The following is a 19,499-nucleotide window of genomic DNA, read 5'->3' on the forward strand; positions in this document are numbered from 1 at the left end:
ATCAATAAAGATATAACAAACACTCCAATGGTATTAAAGGCATAACATATATGCAGATGTGTCTGGATTAAGTTGAAAACAGAACTTTGTGAGTTGAGTGTCACATGACCTACTGATAAAACTATTCCTAGTAGTATGAATAGTATTTGTCAAAACTAAAACAGCACAACTGGTGAACAAACTACTAAGTACTGAAGTTGTATACCCTATATGCATAGATGTTAAATGCTATAAAAATAAAATTCTTGTCTATTAAACAGACTAATTAGGTTTAAAATGTAACTTAACCTCTGAGACCCACAGTTGCAGAATTGCAACATTTACTTAGAGCTGTCTAGTAATGCCTCACATTGACTGAATGTAACAAAAAGTGCATATACCAGTACCAACACTCTGTATTACATTATATTACACTTTTGGAGGGAAAATATGAATATTGGAGTGAATATGACATTCCAAAGTCAAACGACATGGCTGCCTTCTACTGACCACCCAGCTCTCTTTTCTGGATAAATTTTAACAATTGTATAAGTAAGTAAACATCTGTGATATTTTTTCTTTCATTCTTAACATGTTTAGTGTTAGAAAAGTTAAATATATTTTTAAAAAAGTATACTACATATGAGTTAGAGTGATTTAAGTAAATGTTGCAAAAACGCAACACTGGGTTACAAAGGGTGCCCTTTTTACACAGAGAATCCCTCACCCCTGAGTGTTGAGCCAATAGAATGTGTGTGTGTTTATAGTTGTGTACTATATAAAATTGTATAATTTTGAAATAGAATCAGAGGACAGTGTTAGTGAGAACTGTTTCCAGTGCTGCTTTCATCCTTCACATTGTGGATAACCACAGTGTTACAGAAACAAGACAAACTTTGGAAGATTTGGCTATGGTTGAAATCCTTCATGGAGAAGTTTCTAAAGATAGTGCTAGAAAAGCATAATTAATACATTTTTATTTATTTACTATTATTTATTAATTAATTAATCATTGCATTGCATTTATATAGCGCCTTTCAAGATCCCCAAAGTGCTTTACAGTTCATTATTCATTCACTCCATACTCAGTGGTGGTAAACTACTACTGTAGCCACAGCTGCCCTGGAGGCTGCCAATCGGCACCACCTGCCCGTCTGACCTCCACTGCACACACCACTTTGTGGGTGAAGTGTCTTGCCTAAGGACACAACGATGGGGTTTTTGCAACTGGCGCCCCCTGTGGCACCTGGAATTCACAGTATCTCCCATCCAAGTACTAATCAGGCCCGGCCATTCTTAGCTTCTTAGATCTGATGAGATCAGACTTTGACAAGCCAGGATGGCCAAAACTAACTCCATTGATGAAATGATGATTCCTTTCAAGGGAAGGTTCAGTGGAATCAGGCAATATATGCATGGTAAACCCCATTCCTGGGGCTTTAAGATCTGGGCAAGAATAGGAATCTCCAGCATACTCTGTGACTTCGATGTGAACCAAGGTAGTGTGCAGGGTAAGCCTGCTAGGTCTAGCACCAGACCATGGCCTAATCTTCCAAACTTTGTCTTGCTTCTGTTCATCCCTAACACTGAGGTTGTCCACAAAGTGGATGGATGAAAGCAAAGCACTGGAAAAGGTTACAAGGCATCACATCAACTATGGGGCCATACCGTGTACTTAGTGCTGTTCTGTATAAAAAAATATGTTTTTTGTTTTGTTTTGTTTTTTTCAATTAAATTTATTCATTTTAAAATATGTTTTAATTTTATTGAGTGAGCAATAACTAATACAAAGTTGGCTTTTATTAAATGTGAAGTTTGTAATATTTGTTACCACTAAAGCCCAATGTTGCAATTTTGCAACATTTCCACAGATTCCTCAAAAAAAAGAAAAAAAGAAAAAACTAATTATTTTCTGTATTAGAGGCTTAGTACAAACATGTTAAACAAGGTTACATTTTTTTTCATCCAGGAAATGAATGCTTGGTCTGGGTTAACAGAATAACATTCATCTGTTTTCACATATTTTGAGTATGTGTGCAGTATTGCTATGCCTTTACTGTGTTTTTTTTTTTTATTTAACAGCTGTGAAAGTCTATGAAGAGTATAATCGTGTTGCTGAAAACTCAAGGAAACAGGAGTTAAAGCAAAGGATGGACGAATACTGGTAAGCATGTAATGTGCTGTACTTTGGTCAATTCATTTTCTTTTTATGATTGTAATATTTAGCATGTATTTTATCTGCATATGTTCCAGTTGGGAAATTTATTTAGAGGGCATACCTTACTGCATGAAAGCAGATAGTGTGTTTGAACTCCCTCCTGAAGTTCAGTTCTCTCTCATAAAGGGCGGAGAATTCTTAAGTATTGCTGTAGCAGCGTAAGCCATTATTTGAACAATTATAAATAGTGTCATATTACTTGTAAAATATTAAAATCTAATTGTTTCAAGGATGCTGGAATTGAAAGTGACACATTTGGGTAACGATCCATACCCTTGGACTGATTTTGATTCCATTTACAATGAAATTTGCAGACACAAAACAGATGTTACAGGTATGTCTCTGCTCTCTCTGTTATACTATTGTGATCTCTACAGTTTGTTACAATGTGTGAATGTTTTTCAGACTATGTGTATGAAAACTGGAGAAAAGATGATTTCTTTGGCTACCAGTTTTTGAATGGACTCAACCCCATTTTGATCCAGCGCTGCTCCTCTCTGCCTGTGAACTTCCCTGTCACAGATGACACAGTCTCTCTGGAGGGTGGGGCCAAACTGACAGATGAGATGAAGGTGACTGCACTACTCTACATCTATTGTATACGTCTATCAATAGTCTTGTCTCGGTGTACGCAACTAGACATTCTATAACCACTTTTTAATCTGAAATGTTAACACTGTATGTATGGTGGTTCATATTTTAGAAAGGCAACATCTTCCTGTGTGATTATAAGCTTTTGGATGGAGTGAAGACCAATACTATCAATGGGAAGGCGCAGTATCTGATGGCTCCTCTTGTTCTCCTTCACAAAACCTCTGATGACGCGCTGAAGCCAGTAGCCATTCAGGTGGGACATCAAGCTGCTCCTGGGAAATAGGGCTGTTGCTATAACCACAAAAATGAATCACCACGGTACTAAGAGGCCCACCGAGGTGGATGTTGGGCCACCGTGATTACCGCACATGACCAATGTGACCCGACCCAGAGTCCTGCACAGGTCCATTTTTAGAGACCTGCAGACCCCCAGACCCATTAACATTCCACCCGTTACCTGCCCGTGCCCGTAATAATCCAGGACTAACCCAGGACTAACCCAGGACTAAGGCACGCCCGCGTAGACCATTTGGTGACCACAGGGGAAAGGACCGCCACAGAGCTCTGCGGTGTACAGAGTTAAGTGCAGTCATTGCCCAATCGTGCTTTGCAGACACCTGCTGTGCATGCTCGTGCTCAGGGTTCTCTCTCTCCTAAGTCCGCATGTACCCGAGCCGGTCCAGGACTCTGCCCCGAGCTGCCACAGTGAGAGCTAGAGAGATGCAGCAGCACTTCTTCCAAAGCCAAATGTTACTTCTCCCACGCTACACACGCTATCATCAGAGAGAGTTTTCAGGGCCGGGGGGGGGAATTCCCTAACTGCGACAGCCCTACTGGGAACATTCACACAGGTGCATGAAGTAACAGGTTATGTGTCTGCCCCTGCAGCTCAAACAGACGCCATCAAGGACAACCCCATCTTTCTCCCAGCCGACTCAGAGTACGAGTGGTTACTGGCCAAGACCTTTGTGAGAAGTGCAGATTTTAACTACCATGAGATTAATGTGCACCTGCTGCGTACTCACCTGCTCGCTGAAGTCTTTACTGTGGCTATACTGAGAAACATGCCCAGGGTGCACCCTCTGTACAAGGTCAGCACTTTCTCTATGCTCTTGTTGGGGATTAAAGGAACATCCACTCAGGATGGGGGCTCTGTCTCAGATGGTCAGCCCAGCCGATTCAGGTCACCCTTCTGTCTTCAGGCTGACGGATGAACGAGAGACATAGGGTGGGAGAGAGTGTGTCAAGAGAGTGGAGACAGATGGTGTTGTCATGATAGGTCTATATACTGTAAATGGGGCTTCCGGGTAACTGACGGTGTGGTTGGGCTGAGCTATGGTTGCGCTATGGTCATATTAACTTGGTTTTTCTGCAATGGTTTTGCTCTTATTCATAAGATAGGATTTTTTCCTATTCATATTGACCCATGCTCATAATTTGTATCTCCCATTTACATGTGAAGTGACACAAGGCTCTATTTTGGGGCTGTTGTTATTTGCTATGTTCCCCAGAGTCTCATTTTCCAAGAACATAACACTGCATTTCCCTTGTGTGCAGATGACTTACAGATATACATTCCACTTAAGCATAGCCCTAAAGATTCACTGTTCCCCTTGTTGAAGTGTCTTAGTGAAATCAAGTCTTGGATGATCACTAATTGTATTCATTTGAATAAAACAGAAGACTGAACTGGTTGTGTAATAGCACGGATAGCAACACTATCAAACTTTGTTTGTTTCTGTCCTTAAAACACATGTTAGCTAGCACCAAGCCCATGTAATGGACTAGCTACATTACAAGTTGTTTTCGGTGACCGATGTCCTCAGTAATTGACTGTCATTGACCACTCTGTACAGAACCTTTGGGATGGTCATGTAAACTTTAAATTAGAAAAACATATACATACAGTGGTCAAGTCAAGCTATATCCTTGTTAAAACCTCCTTAAAGATTTGTCTAAATCTAAGTCTATGTCTAAATGGTAAACCCCCTTTGTACTTGTCTGCATTGCTCTGTTTTTCACACACCTACCAGAGACCTGATGTCTGCTGACCACCTGCTCTGGAGGTGCTTGCTTGAGGCTTTTGAGCAGAGGGGACAGAAGGGACAGAGAGGACTAGAGCATTCTCAATCAGAGCTCCCAAACTCCACATCTGAGCTGCACAATCTCTTGAGCATTTTAAAACTGTACTAAACACATGTCTAAAATTCACTAGCATTTGACACTGTCTGAGAAGATACCACCATCTATGAACATTAATGCAGGGCTTTGTTGTATTTTTATTGTTCACTGTATTTTGTGAAGCACTTCGATTAACCATGGTTGTTTTTCAATATGCTATATATAAATGTGAGTTATTGATTGATGCTCTGTGCGGTCACTATACCTATGCATGTTCTACAGATACTTTCAACTGACTTGAAATAATTAGTTGTCTCTGTGTTTTTCTCTTCACAGCTTCTTGTTCCTCACACCCGATACACTCTAGAAATCAATGTGCTGGCTCGACAGAGACTTATTTCTGAAGATGGTGTCCTCAAACATGTAAGATATTGCAGTTGGTTAAAAACAATACATATGCAAAGTAAAATGCTATTTCTGTTATTCCAGGTTAGTGCCTGTGGTGGAGAGGGTTTGGTGACCATCCTTCAGAAGGGCCTGTCCTCCCTGACCTACAGCTCTCTGTGTATCCGAGACGACATCACAGACAGAGGAGTGCAGTCTGTGCCCAACTACTACTACAGGGACGACGGTCTCAGGCTTTGGGACATCATTCACAGGTACTGCTTCCTGTTTAAAATCTGACAACACCTGCTTGTCTATGCCAATCTGACCTTGCTCTAAGCAAGGCCACATGTGGTTCGTACGTGGGAGCCAACTGAGAAAAAAACAAGGATGAACATGCCAGTGACTGGTATTAAAGATAACAAAATACTGAAAGACGGTAGTACCACATAAAACTTTTCATGGGGTAAATGAGAGCTCAGCATGTAGAAAAACAATAATACAAATTAATTAATTAATTTAAAAAAGGCATGTGGATTTAATAAGGCCCAAGCCGAGGAACGAGAATCACCCTGATAATAATCAACCGCATTGGCTACGGATACCGATTCAGACACAGGGCCACCATCAGTCACCTCCTCTACATGTACAGGCTGTACGCTAAGAGCGAAACATCACTGATCCACACCACCAGGATCTACAGCACAGACATTGGAATATCATTTCGGCTTGAGAAATGTAGCAGGATGGTGACAAAGAGAGGAAAGGTAGTCCACACAGAGGGGGTCGCACTCCCAGAGGGAACAACAGCAGATGTCGAGGACAGTTACAAGTACCTTGGTATCCCACAAGCAAATGGCAACCTCGAAGAGGCAACAAGGAAAGCGGCTACAGCCAAATACCGGCAAAGAGTGAGGCAAGTCCTAAGAAGCAGCTCAACTGCAAGAACAAGGCGCAGGCAATCAACAGCTACGCCCTGCCAGTGATCAGATCCCAGGAATCATAAGCTGGCCAAAAGGAGGAGATACAGACCACAGATGTTAAGACATGAAAGCTCCTGACCTGCATGGAGGGTTCCATCCCAAATCCAGCACCCTGAGACTGTACGCAGGCCGGAAGGAAGGAGGCCGAGGACTAGTGAGTTTGGGAACCACTGTCCAGGATGAAACATCCAAGCTCCTTGAGAACATCAAGGACAAGGCCTCGACAGATGAGGTGCTCAGAGAATGTCTCAGACAGTGGGGTCCAGAGGAAGAGGTGCTGGAGGGACCATCATGGCAGGAAAAACCCCTACATGGGGCGTACCACCGGAACATAACTGAAGTGGCTGATAGCAAGAAATCCTACCAGTGGCTTGAGAGGGCTGGTCTGAAGGACACACAGAGGCACTGATCCTGGCTGCTCAGGAGCACGCGAATAATAGAGGCCCAGATCTGCCACACCAGACAAGACCCACGGTGTAGACTGTGCAAAGAGGCTCCTGAGACAGTCCAGCACAGAACTGCAGGTGTAATATGCTGCAGGGAAAGCATACATGGAGCAACATATCCAAGTGGCGGGCATAGTGTACACATCTGAACATATGTGGAAACTAGAGAAATACCAGGGTCTCAAGGAAGAGCTGGAGAAGGCCTGGAAAATGAAGGCATCAGTGGTGCCCATGGTGATCGGAGCACTCGGGGCTGTAACCCCCAAACTGGAAAAGTGGCTACAGCAGATCTCAGGAAAAACAACAGTCTTTAACAGATGTTATTTCTAATGGACAATAATCCAAATCACATCAATCTAGCATTTTTGTTATAGGAGATAAAAAAAAAAGGTTAAAAAAAAAAAAAAAAAGTGTTTAAAGGTTTGTGAAAAGAGTGATTAACCACTACAAAGAGCAAAGAATGAGAAAGTGTATTGTACTGTATATGTTACAGGCAAAGAAATATGATCAACTTTGCTTTTAACATATACATGCAAAGTTCACACTGGGGAAGGGGTTATGTGGGCGAGGATGTACCATACTGTCGCAAGATGGGTGAGGGCTTTTAACTCCATATGTGAGCTTAATTATTCATACAAAAAATTCAACTAAATTAACTGAAATATGTGTATTATTACCTCCGCCAAGGAGGTTATGTTTTTGCCGGCGTTTGTCTGTTAGTTTGTTTGTTTGTTTGTCTGTTAGTTTGTTTGTTTGTTTGTCTGTTAGCAACATAACTCAAAACGTTATGGACCGATTTTGATGAAATTTTCAGGATTTGTTGGAAATGTGAAAAGGAAGAACTGATTTCATTTTGGGGGTGATCCGGAAGAAATCCTGGATTCTGGATCACTTTGAAATTTTAGTTAACATTGTGGTAAATGGGGCCAAAAATTTTGTTTCTCAATATCTTGATTAATTATTGACCAAACCCCATGAAATTTGACTCAGGGATGGACAATCGGATCCTCTTTCATATTCCAAATTGAAAAATATGAGACAAATATTTATGGAAAACACAATTAATATGAGCGGGACTGTAGTCCTTGGCGGAGGTCTGCGCTCTCTGAGTGCTTTTCTAGTTTTCTAAATGTGGTTTAGAAACCTTGGCTTCGACCCTAATGCAGATAAATCTTGATTGATTGATATTGATATCACTGATAAATGATACTGTAAACCTGATGCATTTGTTATAACCAAATATTAAATCTAGAATCTTGACATTAACTTTTGATGATGAGGAGGAGATGGAGAGTTTTAGGAGGCTGATGGTTCTACAGACTGACTGAAAGTGAAAGGGTGGAAGGACCTGGATTGGTACCACATCCTTAGTGTTAACCCCATAGGAATAACTAAACTTTGATGCTCTTCATGTCTTTAAAGGTTTGTGAAAGGAGTGATTAACCATTACTACAAAAACGACAAAGAGGTCCAAGACGACTCTGTACTGCAAGCTTATATCATGGACATATTTGAACATGGCTTTCTGTCAAAAACAGAAACAGGTGAGATATTTGCAAACACACACCATACAACAGCTACATGTAGCAGCTGAATGTACTGTATTTTATAATGATAATGGTTTTGTAGGAATCCCACAGAGCTTCAAAACTGTGAATGAGGTGGTGAAGTTTGTCACTATGGTCATTTTCACCTCCTCAGCCCAGCACTCAGCTGTCAACACTGGACAGGTGAGTTGAAGACATTAGTTTGTACATCGGTTTCACACTGAAGATGTGTTCCAGCATGCATTTGCACATTTTATTTCTATATTTATAATGCTTAAATGCAAATGAGTAGGTGTCACTGACTGTGACTGACAGAACATTGGGCTCTCCTTCCTGTTTTATGTGCTGCTGCTTCTACGTATTTGAAACTCTACTACTACATTTACTACTACTACAACTACTACTATTACTACTACTAATAATAATACTTCAATACTATAGCTAGTTCAGAATAGGTCAAATCATAGCTCCTAGCTCCAAGCCCCTAACTCTGTTACGTTTGGAGTTACATCACAGGTTCAACCATAAGAGTCCTAATTTTTTATTCAAAGACCATCCTAACCAGCTGTGGGAACAACGGAGATGTCACGTGAACCCCACAACACCCACAAAACGCACTACAATAAGGCTTCTCATTCTCCTCTACTGCTCTAGTTTTAATGCAGATTTTAGTATTACAGTGTACAGAAATGACCCGGGTGTTTGCGCAGGAGAAACAATGCTGCTGTTGAATAAGAAAGATCTGCAATAAACCCCACAGACCGTACCTGTAAACAAGAACTACCTCCAACATCTCCATGTGCACCCATGCACAGAACAGAATAAATATATTCTCCAGACTCACTGTCAGCTGCAGCCTCTGCTCTGTTCTCTGTCCCAACAAATATTCCACCAAACCGAGTCCTTTAGTCCGCTTGTGGTGGAGGGAGCTTGCATGGGCTCCATCAGCAGAGTTTATGTAAATGGGCCATGTGGCTTTAACTTCTGTGTCTATAAACGTAAACATGTGAGCAGATCTTCCCTTATTTCATTGCCTAGTCTTGCAATAAATTCATGAAGCTGTGATGGCCCTGAAAACTTTTATTTTTTGTTCTTATATAAAGTTGGGTTTTATCCAGGTATGTTGTATTGTATAAAGTCTCAGGCAACTAAACTTTTAATGCATTAAAAACTCTTGGTGTAGAGATCAGCCATGTTCAGAAGCTTTCAGGGAAAATGCAGACTGGATTGTGAGATTTCATACCTCCTTATGGCTGGTTAGAAAGCTGTTGAGGTTCCTATGCTGTTTGGACAGTATTGTGGCAGATGGTGATGCACATCTGGTTTGGGCTTAGAGGCCAATTCGAATAGGCAAAATAATTACCACTAATGGTTAAATTACTACTAGTATCAGTAGTTCTAGCACTTGACATGTAGTATTTGAAGCCTTAGCAGTAGTTGTAGTTGTACTTAAAGTAGTATATGTGAAATAGTAATAGTACATTTTTTTTATTAATCAATTAATTAATCATTGCATTTATACAGCGCCTTTCAAGATACCCAAAGCACTTTACAGTTCATTATTCAGTCACTCCACACTCAGTGGTGGTAGCCACAGCTGGCCTGGGGCAGACTAATGGAAGCGAGGCTGCCAATCTGCGCCATCTGCCCCTCCGACCACCACCATCACTCATGCACACTCCACTTTCATACTGGGCAATGTGGGTGAAGTGTTTCACCTAAAGACACAACGACACAAAGTTTTTGCCACTGGCGCCCCACTGTGGCACCAAGAATTCCCAGAGGTCTCCCATCCAAGTACTAACCAGGCCCAGCCTGCTGAGCTTCTGAGATCTGATGGGATCAGGCTTTGACAAGCTGGTATGGTCACTATTTGAAGTAGTAGTAGTTGTAGTGTAGAGTATTAGAAGTACTAGCCATTGTAGTAGCAGTAGTAGTGTCCGAAATAGAAGCAGCTGCGCATTAACAGGAGTCCAATGTTCAGTCAATCACAGTCAGTCCCACCCACTCATTTAGATTTAACAAAAGTGTAATGTACAATTTAATGTATTATTTGTAAAAAGTAAATGTAAAAAAAAAAAAAAAAAAAAAAGTAATTAAAATTGTAAAAATAAATATTAAAACATATTTAAAGAAATGTACAAATAGTTAAATGTATAATTTAATACAGGAATGAAAAAACATGCATATATTCGCTTTTTAATCCCCAGAATAAATGAATTAATGTGTAAATATATAAATGCATACACATTAATGTTTATATTTGTACTCACCATCTAATTGGATACATCCCAATATTTATTCTTGTATTTATTTATTTCCAAGTATTTATTTTGCTCCTCCAAATTAATTGTCCTTTAATGATGATGGTTATTAAGATGATTATATTGTCATATGGCTGTATTGCAGTTGGACATCGGTGGTTGGATGCCCAACTTTCCATCCTCCTTACAAAAGCCTCCACCAGTCATAAAAGGGCAGAGCAAATGAACAGACCCTGCTGCAGACTCTGCCTGATGTGGACACCACAATGAAAGTCCTGGAAATCCTGTGGCTCCTCAGCACACAGTCAACAGATTTTGTAAGTTTTATATTTTTTTGACTCTACAACAGAACCTTGTTGCCGGAACCACCTTTGCCGGATACAATCCCAACCTGTAATGACAAACAGAGACAGGAGCAATGTCATAAGATATTATCCAAGTACTATAATGTAATGATTCCTGTTTGCCTTGGTGAGGACTGAGATGTTTCACTGACTCATCAGCATCTGCACAAAACATCACAAGGCAATTTGAAAAGATTTCATCCAATAGATCGCATCCAACATATGTAATGTTAAAGACCCAGAAACAAATATACACTTACCAGTATTCATCAACACTGGGGAAAATTAGTGGACATTCTTATACAAACATCTAAAAAATCCATCTAAAAAAAGAAAGCTCAATGCTACAACTTCTGATTTCTCCCATTAACCCAAACCCATGCACCAAAGGTATATGCTCCAGCTAAGGTAGTCCTGACCAAGACTAGCTCAAAATTTGGAGATGGTCCCACAGCGCTATATGGCATTAGAGCTTGGCAGTCCTGACCAATTTGGAGATGGTCCCACAGCGCTATATGGCATTAGCTCACTGCTCCTGACAGTTTGCTAAAGAATGAATTTCCCACATGAGGGATCAATAAAGTCTGCCTCTATAACTCACAGATGAATGTGGCCCTTGTGAAGCAAAAATTTGAAACGACTATTATATACTGTATATTTTATGTAATGCAATAACTGCTAAAGAGACCTGAAATAGACCAGAACTTTGGGTGAAAAGGCACCTTTATCTTATAAGGCAGTCACTTGAGACATGGTCTCTGTTGGTCACTGGGAGTTCTTAAACAACTCCAGAGCACACAAGGTGGGCACATTCTGGAAAACTGTTCTTGTCTGTTCTCTCCACACTGAAACGTCTCTCTGTGTTGATGCCATAAAAAGAGAATAAAATTTGTTGTTTTAATTATTCATTCTGTAAATGACAAATAACATACATGTTCTTTGCTTCTGGTGTAATGTGGGAAGAGGGTGGAGCCCTATAGCTTTGCTCAACTTACACAGTGTTGGGCTGGATTAGTCTATTTTTAATAGTTAATTATATTGATGTTGAATACATGCTTTCCATTTTCCTGTTGCACTTATTTGCAGCACTAGAATTTTCCCATTATGGGACAAATAAAGAGAAGAGTATTTCACTGAGGCTAGGGAAACCATTCAGCATTAACTAAACACATGAATTGATGTTTTGACCCCTCTGACTCTCCATTAGTTTTAAGAAATACTGTGGGTCTGAGCATTTAGCTACGATAGCATATGAAGAAGACAACAAAAACGTTACGACATTACTCTGCTGCAAAGGCAGAAAAAGTGCCATCCTACTTTCGCAAAAAAAAAAAAAAAAAAAAAAAAAAAAGCAAAGATACACAAATAAGCAATAACCATACCAGAATAAAACTCTTGTTTTACATTGGGTCCTTAACGCTTTTGTAAAGTGAATTATCAAACAGTAACACGCTATACACATTTGGGATTGGTTGATAGCTGTTTCTCCGTGTCAATGTGGTGACGTGAATGCGGCGAGGTAACTGTATCAATAACACAGTTTAGATGTGCCACAAATCATCGATTAAACTCATTAAATAAAGCTTGAGGGTTGCCAGTGGTGTAAGTGTCTGTTATAATTACTATTATGGTTTAATTTAGTTGGTAAATAGCAGTAGATTAGCATTTAAGAAGCATCTTTTCATGTTAGTGCAACGTGAATGCTGTGAACTTATCTATAACAGTAATACACATTTCTTTCAACCTTCCACAAATCATCGATCAAACTTGATAATTAAAGCTTGTGTAATGTCACTGTTGAAATATATGGAAATATAATCACATATTTCTCACTAGAAAAATCATAAAGTGTTTAATTTAGTTTTTAAATCAGCCATAAAATAATAGGTAACCATTTTGATTTCCAGAGTCACCAGAAAATTGAAAGTCATGTGATTCCTATAGAAATAAATGGCACAAAAAAAATTATGACAATTTCACAATTTAAGAGGCCAAATTGTGAAATAGATGCATTTTTCAGTTGAACCAATGCTTCTATTATACAGTTTCTGTGAGGATGGGTTGGTTAGTGTGCACTCTTAGTGGCTGCCAGAGGCGTGCGCTACGTAAACTAAAAATTTAGAAAACCCACCGCACGCACTAAACCTGCAATCTGTGCTTTATAAATCCACCTGCAGCTAGAATACGTAAACCCACGTCACGGCACGCCCTCTCCACACCTCCACCTCATCATAAAAGAACAGACCACGCCCCCTCACACCTCCACCTCATCATTAAAGAACAGACCACGCCCCCTCACACCTCCACCTCATCATTAAAGAACAGACCACGCCCCCTCACACCTCCACCTCATCATTAAAGAACAGACCACGCCCCCTCACACCTCTACCTCATCATAAAAGAACAGACCACGCCCCCTTCACACCTCCACCTCATCATAAAAGAACTGACCATGCCCTCTCCACACCTCCACCACATCATAAAAGAACAGACCACGCCCCCTCACACCTCCACCACATCATAAAAGAACAGACCACGCCCTCTCCACATCTCCACCTCACCATAAAAGGTGCAAACTGGTGAATGAGATTTCCCTAAACATGAGGTGATAATTCAGTGAGTTTGTCCGAGACACGTGGGACAGAGGGAGGAGGATGCTCCACGCAACACCACACCATCACCTCAAAGACTTAAACATGGTTTAACAAATAAATATAAAACTAAAACTGACGACAACAACTCATCTGTTCATTTAATAATATTTCATAATATTTAGGCAGCACATCTTTGCAGTAAAACCAATGTGTTTTCTCATTATTTCAAGAGTTTTATCACTATATTTTGAAGTCTGCCTGTGTGTGTGTAGACTGGTCCTGTTTATGCACATAAATAAGATACAGATACATGCACATGGGGGTCTGAATGGTCAAAGGAGGGGGCTATGAATGTGTGCCAGAGATTCAGATGCCCTCCCCTAGAGAGCGAAAAGAGCGAGGGAGGGATACGTGGATCAGTGGTCAGGAGAAAAGCACTTCAGCAGGTAGAACATAGATTTGGCAAGTAACACATCCGATACAGATCAGGCACTGTTATTCTGCCAATAAAAGTCCACACAGAATATCCAAACTCTGCTGACCTCTATGAATGCGGGCCTGGGTGTGACCTCTGAGTGCGCGGGTCTGGATCGGGACGGCACAGGGAGAGCCCTTTGCAAAAGCTCCCCATTACACAAAAATGTAGGGAATATTTTGAGTTTGGGTCAGGTTTGGACAGTCGGCTTTGTGTTGTGCACAAACTCGGGTCACTGGCTGTTGGTGTTGCGAGTCCAAGTGCTTCATTAAACCAAAGCCTGGCTCCTGTGCTCCGTCCAAGGGAAGAATTTTCTCTCAGGTCTGGTCATTATTTCATCCTCTGTGTTGAATCACAGCCACAGACTATGTTCTATAGAAGTCTGTAGTCACGGTGTAGACTGAGGAAGACTCAACGCTGCACCGGGAAGGTGGCCGCGCTCATCCACAAATTTTAAATGTATAATACTGTAGAGAATAATGAGTGGAATAAACAGCCCTTCTCTGTGTTTTGGTGAATATTTGCTTAAATGCACAAATCTGAAGGTAATTATTTTATATCAGGGGATTTTCTGATAATTTCCTGATCAAACACTTCCTCAAAATTCTGCTTCTCTCCACAAGTGTCGCTTTTTCCACCTGTCTCCAGTCTTTGCGTAGAGCTTATAGCAGGTCCGACTTGCTGTAGAGAGTAAGGAGCACCTGCGCAATGATTTGTGCATAACTGAGTTTTATAAATGAGGCCCCAGTTCTTTTTCACCACAACCCAAGTAGGGGGCTTCTGACTTCGTCTCATGTCGCATACAGGCTTCATCTGTGCATATAGTGGCTCTTGATGCACTGACTCCAGTCCCAGTCCACTCCTTATGAAGCTCCCTTAAATTCTTGTATGGATTTTTGACAGTCCTCTCAAGGCTGCGGCCATCCTTTTGGCTTGTGCACCTTTTCCTATCACACTTTTTTTACCCTTCAAATTGAATCTGTTTGGATACAGCACTCTGTAACAACCAGCTTCTTTAGCAATGACATTTTTTGGCTTTCTCCTTGTGAAGGCTGTCAGTGAGTGTCTTCTGGACATTGGTGAAGAAGCCTTCCCCATGTTTGTGTAGCCGTCTGACCCAGACTGAGACCATTTAAAGGCTCAGGAAACCTTTGCAGATGTTTTCAGTACATTAGTTGTTTAGCATGTGACAACATGACTTTCCAATATTCAGCATTTTTACAATATTCAACTTTTTTTTTTCCCCATTATTTGTAAGCTACAATTGTAAAAAAAAATCCAGAAATAAACTCTTGAAAGCTTCACTCTATGTGTCATGAGTCTATATGATACATGGGTTTGACTTTCTGAAATGACTGACAAAAAATATTAAACTTTTTCATGATATTCTAATTATTTGTGATGCATTAGTATGCTTTGAGGGCCAACTGTAGCTACATCTCACTGGTGTTGTTTATGCTAATGCACTAACTTAGCATGATATTAGCAAAAAACAAAACAAACAAACAAACAAAAAAAAAAACCAGCTCTCTCACCCTTTAGCCTACTCTCTTGTTCTTGCTCCACTTTATTCTTATTTCATCCTTCAGCCCCATTCCTAAACTCCTTTTAGGAGCCATTTCGTTATTTGATGACACTGATTTGATGTTAAAGAAGACATGTTGTGCTTGCATCTGCTATAGTTATAATTTATGATTGAACTCAGAAATGGTCCAAAGCAAAGCCTGGTGGCACACACACGAGAAAAAGTGAATGATCTTTTTAGAAACATTTTACTCAAAAGTTTCACCATGTGCCCTCACACACCTGTGTTAGAATATCTGTCTGTGTGATAGAGATGCGCAGATGGAGGGTACAGCTGCAGAGTCCGCGGCTAAACCGTGAGTCAAGCGGATGACATGATGAAAAATACTGGTTGTGGCCCTAAACAACAATTTAGCATGTTTATGCCGGGCTCAAGAAGTGTAAATTGCAGAATGTTTCAGTATCTATATGTTTTGTTTTTTCCAGGTTCCTCTTGGCCAGTACCCTGAAGAAAATTTCACAGAGGATGTGTGCTGTAAGATGATCCAAGATTTCCAGAAAGAGCTGAAAGACTTGGATGAAGCTATTGACGAAAGAAACAAAAACCTAAATAAAAAATTACCATACACGTACCTGATGCCCAAAAACATGGAAAACAGTGTGGCCCTGTAAAGCTCTTGTGGATTAGACTTAGTCCATAATGTTTTTGTGTGTTTTGGGTCTCAAATCCTACTTATAATACAATGAGTTTCATGATGGATGATTCAAATATAATCAAATGCATCAATTTATTTATCATATAATCAATTTAATCAAATAGAAGCTAAACACCCTGTCTTCAATACACTGTGGGGTGTTGGCTGCTATCACATATTTTGATCACCATTGTTACCTTTATTCTTTTGAAAACTTTCTCTCCCCATCCTCATTCTTTACAGTGTTAAATATTATGGAAATAAAGTATGAACATGAATGAAAAAGTGTGTCCAGGTAGTGTATGTGTCCCTAAACATTATTTCCTTAAATCTAATGAACAGAACTGATGACTAAAGCGCCCTGCTGGAACAGACCTGGAGTTTTGTTTCTTTCACACATATTTGAGTAATCTTGCATTATTCTGGCTTTATCTCCAAAACTCAAAATGCTCTCTTCCACCTTGTGATGTCATGAAGCGGTAGTTTTTTAAGTTAACAGCTACCTTTTACCTTTAGTTCAGTAGAAATTGCAAATGAAACAAAATGCAATAATGGGTAATGTTTTTGGTGAGGAAACAACATTATAACATAGACCAGGAAACAGCATCATATAGACCCTTTAAGAATGAACCTGTTTTCATAATGGCAGCATGCTTTTGTACAGAATGAATAACAAAGGTGAAAGGACACAGCCTTGTGGTGAAGCAGTGGAATTACAGACAGACTCAGACAGCATACATCTATGGCAGAGAAGTAGTGCTCGAGACTGATCACAAACCACTGATCGCAATCTCCACCAAACCTCTTGGAGAGGCACCATCTCGCATCCAGCGCCTGCTACTTTGCCTGCAAAAGTACAGTTTAACATTTGAGTTCACACCAGGCAAAGACCTCATCATGGCAGACGCACTCAGCCGAGCTTCACTGAACTGTACAGAACCAAGCAACACTGAACATGATGTGCAAGTGTGTGTGGATGCAATGCCGAAGTACATGCCTTTGTTACAAGGCAAATGGAAACAAATTGCAGATGCTACAGTCAAGGACAATGAGCTGCAAAGCATGATCACCCAGATCCATCAACCAGGTGAGAAAAAGCTGATCAAGCATATCAAAACTTCAAAGAGGAACTGTCCGTGGTACAAGGAGTACTACTCAAAGGGAAACGAATTGTTGTGCCTGCAGAAATGTGCTCGCAAATGCTACAACTCACACACTAAGGACATTTAGGCATAGAAAAGAGCTTGACTGTACTGGCCACGCATGAACAAAGCCATAGAAAACTACATAAAGCGCTGTGAGACATGTCAACAACACAAATACCAACAACAAAAAGACCCACTCCTTGCACATCACAGACCAAACAAGCCATGGAGAAAGGTCGGAGTAGACTTGCTTTACTTGGCGGGAAAAGACTACCTTGTCATTGTAGATTATTTTTCAAATTATCCAGAAATTGCTTTTCTGACTGACACAACAGCAAAGCAAGTAATCAAGCATTGCAAAGCCATTTTTGCAAGACACGAAATCCCAGTCACAGTGGTGAACGATAACGGACCGCAGTTCAGCAGTCAAGATTTCAAAGACTTTGCTGAAAATGACGGGTTTGAACATACAACATCTAGCCCACTGTACCCACAATCAAATGGTTTGGTTGAGAAAGCAGTGCAGATTGTAAAAAGACTTTTTAGAAAGGGTACAGAAACTTGCAGTGACCCATACCCGGCCCTGCTCAATTATAGAACTTGACCGCTGGAGTGTGGAAAATCTCCAGCAGAACTTCTGATGAAGAGAGAACTGAGAACACGTTTACCTTCAGCGTCACACGTGCTGGTGAAGGAGACAGGACATAATCTGAAATACAACAAACAAAGTCAAAGATACAACAAAACTGCAAAACAACTAAGTCCACTAGTACAGGAGGACATGGTATGCGTCAGATGTGATGGTCCTGTTGCTAAAGTGATCAGAGAGATAAAAGTCAGTTCCACATCAAGTACTGCCAGTGACATTGTGCATACTTCTCAGGATATTAATGTAACACCAAAAACAGCAGTACATGAAAAACATGCAGAAACATTATGAAACCTAAGAGACTAATAAAGGAATGTTGACTGAGTTAACTGCATGCCATTACACCATAAAAGTACCTATGTTGAAATGGTTAAAAGATACATGGTTTATATGTTAAATGTTACATATGTATGTTAGATGTTCTTATTGATAATGGTGTTAGAAATGTGCCAGATTTTGTTGTTGTGGTACTATTGGGGAAAAAAAAAGAAAAAGTTTGAGATGGTATAGCAAAAACTGCTTATTTGACTTATCCATCCATCCATCCATTTTCGTCCGCTTATCCGGGGCCGGGTCGCGGGGGGAGCAGCCTAAGCAGGGACTCCCAGACTTCCTTCACCCAGACACGTCCTCCAGCTCCTCCAGGGGGACCCCGAGGCGTTCCCAGGCCAGCCGAGAGACATAGTCCCTCCAGCGTGTCCTGGGTCTTCCCCGGGGCCTCCTCCCGGCGGGACATGCCCGGAACACCTCCCGAGGGAGGCGCCCAGGAGGCATCCGGAACAGATGCCCGAGCCACCTCAACTGGCTCCTCTCGACGTGGAGGAGCAGCGGCTCTACTCCGAGCTCCTCCCGTGTGACTGAGCTCCTCACCCTATCTCTAAGGAGCGCCCAGCCACCCTGCGGAGGAAACTCATTTCGAGCGCTTGTATCCGCGATCTCGTCCTTTTCGGTCACTACCCAGAGCTCATGACCAATAGGTGAGAGTAGGAACGAAGACTGACCGGTAAATCGAGAGCTTCGCCTTTCGACTCAGCTCCCTCTTCACCACAACGGTCCGATACAGCGACCGCATCACTGCGAAGCTGCACCGATCCGCCTGTCAATCTCACGTTCCGTCCTTCCCTCACTCGTGAACAAGACCCGAGATACTTGAACTCCTCCACTTGAGGCAAAGACTCCCCACCCACCCGGAGAGGGCAAGCCACCTTTTTCCGGCGAGAACCATGGCCTCGGACTTGGGAAGAGCTGATCCTCATCCCAGCCGCTTCACACTCGGCTGCAAACCGCCCCAGTGCACATTGCAGGTCCTGGTTCGATGAAGCCAACAGGACAACATCGTCCGCAAACAGCAGAGATGAAATCCTGTGGTCCCCAAACCGGACCCCCTCCGCCCCTGACTGCGCCTAGAAATTCTGTCCATAAATACAATGAACAGAACCGGTGACAAAGGCAGCCCTGGCGGAGTCCAACATGCACCGGGAACAGGTCTGACTTACTGCCGGCAATGCGAAACAGCTCCTGCTCCGGTCATACAGGG

General features: G+C 41.4%; 1 protein-coding gene and 1 pseudogene across 1 annotated transcript in view; one reads left to right on the top strand and one right to left on the bottom strand.

The window, feature by feature from the left end:
* Positions 1–2,048: 2,048 nt before the first annotated feature.
* Positions 2,049–19,499, top strand: part of LOC110174943 (polyunsaturated fatty acid lipoxygenase ALOX15B-like) — a 123,568-nt gene continuing 106,117 nt past the window's right edge. The window contains exons 1-3 of the mRNA XM_055156617.1: positions 2,049–2,143; positions 2,233–2,355; positions 2,428–2,531. Coding sequence (XP_055012592.1) covers positions 2,130–2,143; positions 2,233–2,355; positions 2,428–2,531 — 241 coding nt within the window. The 5' untranslated portion in view covers positions 2,049–2,129. The remainder of the gene's footprint in view (positions 2,144–2,232; positions 2,356–2,427; positions 2,532–19,499) is intronic.
* On the bottom strand, positions 10,030–10,146 carry LOC129409911 (5S ribosomal RNA; annotated as a pseudogene).

This window comes from Boleophthalmus pectinirostris, unplaced genomic scaffold (assembly GCF_026225935.1).
Source record: "Boleophthalmus pectinirostris isolate CB_2022bp ecotype Guang Dong unplaced genomic scaffold, ASM2622593v1 HiC_scaffold_20, whole genome shotgun sequence".
NCBI classification, from domain to species: Eukaryota; Metazoa; Chordata; class Actinopteri; order Gobiiformes; family Gobiidae; genus Boleophthalmus; species Boleophthalmus pectinirostris.